This window comes from Hevea brasiliensis, chromosome 11 (assembly GCF_030052815.1).
Source record: "Hevea brasiliensis isolate MT/VB/25A 57/8 chromosome 11, ASM3005281v1, whole genome shotgun sequence".
NCBI lineage: Eukaryota > Viridiplantae > Streptophyta > Magnoliopsida > Malpighiales > Euphorbiaceae > Hevea > Hevea brasiliensis.
The window spans coordinates 79797377-79800119 of record NC_079503.1 but is presented as its reverse complement, the minus strand read 5'-3'; the positions used below and the strand labels follow the sequence as shown (position 1 = coordinate 79800119).

Sequence of the window (2743 nt, the reverse complement as noted above, 5' to 3'; positions counted from 1 at the left end):
TTTAATTGACAATTATGCAAACTTCAAATTTAATTATAAAAATTAAAATACTTCATAATTTTTTATTATTACCCTATAACACTATCATGAAAAGAACATCAACGTTTTTTAATAATTTTTTTTTCATAGCTATAGATGAGAATAGTGTAAAAATACGTCATAAAGCACTTTATTATTAACAACATGCATAAGATATTGTCTATGTATATATAGTACAATTATATTTTCAACATATTAGTTTGCACTCACAAACACCTGAAATATAATTGGATTTAGTCAATTTTCCACATGTGATATCATGGCATTATTTATTCTTCTAATTGACATGAATTAATTTTTGTGTTGGCTCTAGAAAGAAAGATGATAATGATAATAATATTAAATGGCTGATTCTCTAGATAGAAGAGTGATGCAAGCATTTTGTCATACCAACTACAGAGTAATTCTTATTTATAACTCAATTAAAATAATGATAAGTCTTAAACATTGTTATTAAATTCGAATTAAATTAGTCAGTTGAATCAGTAAATCTATAAATCAGTCTGAATTTATAGTTAAATAAGATAAGAAAGTGATTTGATATAACCTGATCAATTCGGTGGTTAAACCAATGAATCAATGTAACCTTATTGACTTGATTGATCCAATTATTTAATAAAATCCTTTTTTTTAGTATTGATATAAAGAATTAAACACAATTAAATTAGCTTTTAAAATTAAACTCAATCTTTTAAAATTAAAATCAATCAAATTAGCCTGATAGTAATGTATTTTTTTTTGTTTTAATATATTTAATATTTTAAATATACTTAATATTTTAAAAATATTAAAAAGAGAAATTATACATTTATAAAAAAATTTATGCATTATATTACTTGAATATTTTTATATATATAAAATTTAAAAACACTATAAAAATTGGTTAAATATAACTCAATACATATTAAAATTTTATTTTAAATAATTAAAATTTAATTAATTAATTTTATTTATTTATATTAATAGATGTTATATTTAATTAATAATTAATTAAATTATATATATTTAATTAATTTTTAATAACTCACTGATTCAACTATTGACTTACTAGTTAAACTATCAACTCATTCACTTTCTCCTTCACCGGGTCAACTTCCAAGCAGATTTAATAACATTAGTCTTAAAAAAACAACACATATTTATACACTTTGGCATTAGTCTTAAATAACAATACATATTTATACACTTTGGTATAGGTAAGAAAAATTTCAAACTACAAAGACCAATTTCTTATAAGCAATATTAAAAATTTTCCTTGTAAAAAAAATTCAAATAATGGGCAAAATGGGGTAATGAGAATTGAATGGTAGCTAACAATCATCATTTCACAATCATCTTTCAATTCATATTGAAACAATGCTTGGTACTTCGTACAGTAGTAGTGGGATCCCTCTCAGTAACATTATATCTTCCTTAATTATTGCAAATAAATTAAGAACATTTGTAATTATTATTACAAAAATCATATTGCTTTCTTCATGAATTTCTGCACTAATTAAAAGGCACACTTGAATGAAGCTCTCAAAATAATTACTTATGGCCTTGATCATATGTGCAGTAGCAAGATCCAACCACAACTGTTTAGTTCCATGATCATCATCACCACCACCATCAATTTCCAAACCTTAACCCGTCTTTTGAATTTTTTTTCCCCTCTATGCCTCTATGTACACTAAAAGGGGAAATTGAAAGAGATAAAATTGAAAGAGAAAGAGAAGGGCACGGAAAGAAAAGGCAAATGAATATAATATGCAGTTCTTGAACCCTAATGGAAATGAATCACAAAGAAAGAAAAATCATAGCTTATTACAAACTCATCAAGAATCTCCATCAAGAATCATTTGGCGTCTCAGATATGCTTTCTAAGTGTGGCCTCCACACCCCAACACGACCTCTTCTTCGATCTCTCTGAGTTGATAGCTTCTCTGATAGTATCTCACTCAAGTACCGATCAGAAATGAGAAGGTTTGTGGTCATTGAAATGGAGTTGCTGACGACGTTATTGCTTAGGCTGTTGGTTTCACTGTTATTATGATCGTTGTTGTTATTATTCTCTCTTCTTTTTCTCCTGCTGCTGTAATTTCTTGATCGAGGAGGCTTCTTCTCTGGGGTTGATGGAACTGGGATTAGAAAATAGATCTTTCCACGCTGAAGCTCTGCGTCAGGTGGGACTATAACGATCTTTGGAACCACACCATCGTCGGAGGGAGAAGAGGGCTTTTTCAAGACGTGCTTTGGGTATGCTTTCATGATCTCGCTTGCTTGGATTGTGCCACTAATTTCTTCTACCCGACCATTACAGTGTACTATTCGAATCACGTCTAGAGCTCCACATGGTAGAATGCAAGAGATACAGCATTTAATGGTGTTCTTCATCGCTACCTCTCTCTCTATGAGTTGGTCATTGAGAGAGAACAAGAAGGGGAGAGTTGCAGGGAGAAAGAAATATACGCAGAGAGAGAAAGAAGTCTTTTTTTTTTTTTTGGTAGGGGGTGTGAGTTTGGGTATCTATCACAATGAGAGAGTGGGAATCAATCGCTTAGTGAATTTTGCATCAAATTATATAGATTTTATTATAGTCTCTCTAATAGCTTTTGCTTGTATGCCCTTTTTTCTGCTTTTTGTGGATGTAGGGGAAGAGGAATTTTTTGCAATTCTCACTTGCTTAGGATGAAATTCATGGCATGAATAATTGCACCTCACC

General features: G+C 29.5%; 1 protein-coding gene across 1 annotated transcript; it reads right to left on the bottom strand.

Annotated features, from left to right (window-relative positions):
* Nucleotides 1-1763: 1763 nt before the first annotated feature.
* On the bottom strand, nucleotides 1764-2743 carry LOC110644386 (uncharacterized). Its single transcript, XM_021797112.2, has one exon. It carries the CDS (start codon nucleotides 2413-2415, stop codon nucleotides 1870-1872), a length of 546 nt encoding a protein of 181 aa, XP_021652804.1. The 5' UTR covers nucleotides 2416-2743; the 3' UTR covers nucleotides 1764-1869.

Excerpts from the sequence above, each read along its gene's own strand:
- LOC110644386 (XM_021797112.2), bottom strand. The coding sequence starts at position 2,415 with ATGAAGAACACCATTAAATGCTGTATCTCTTGCATTCTACCATGTGGA.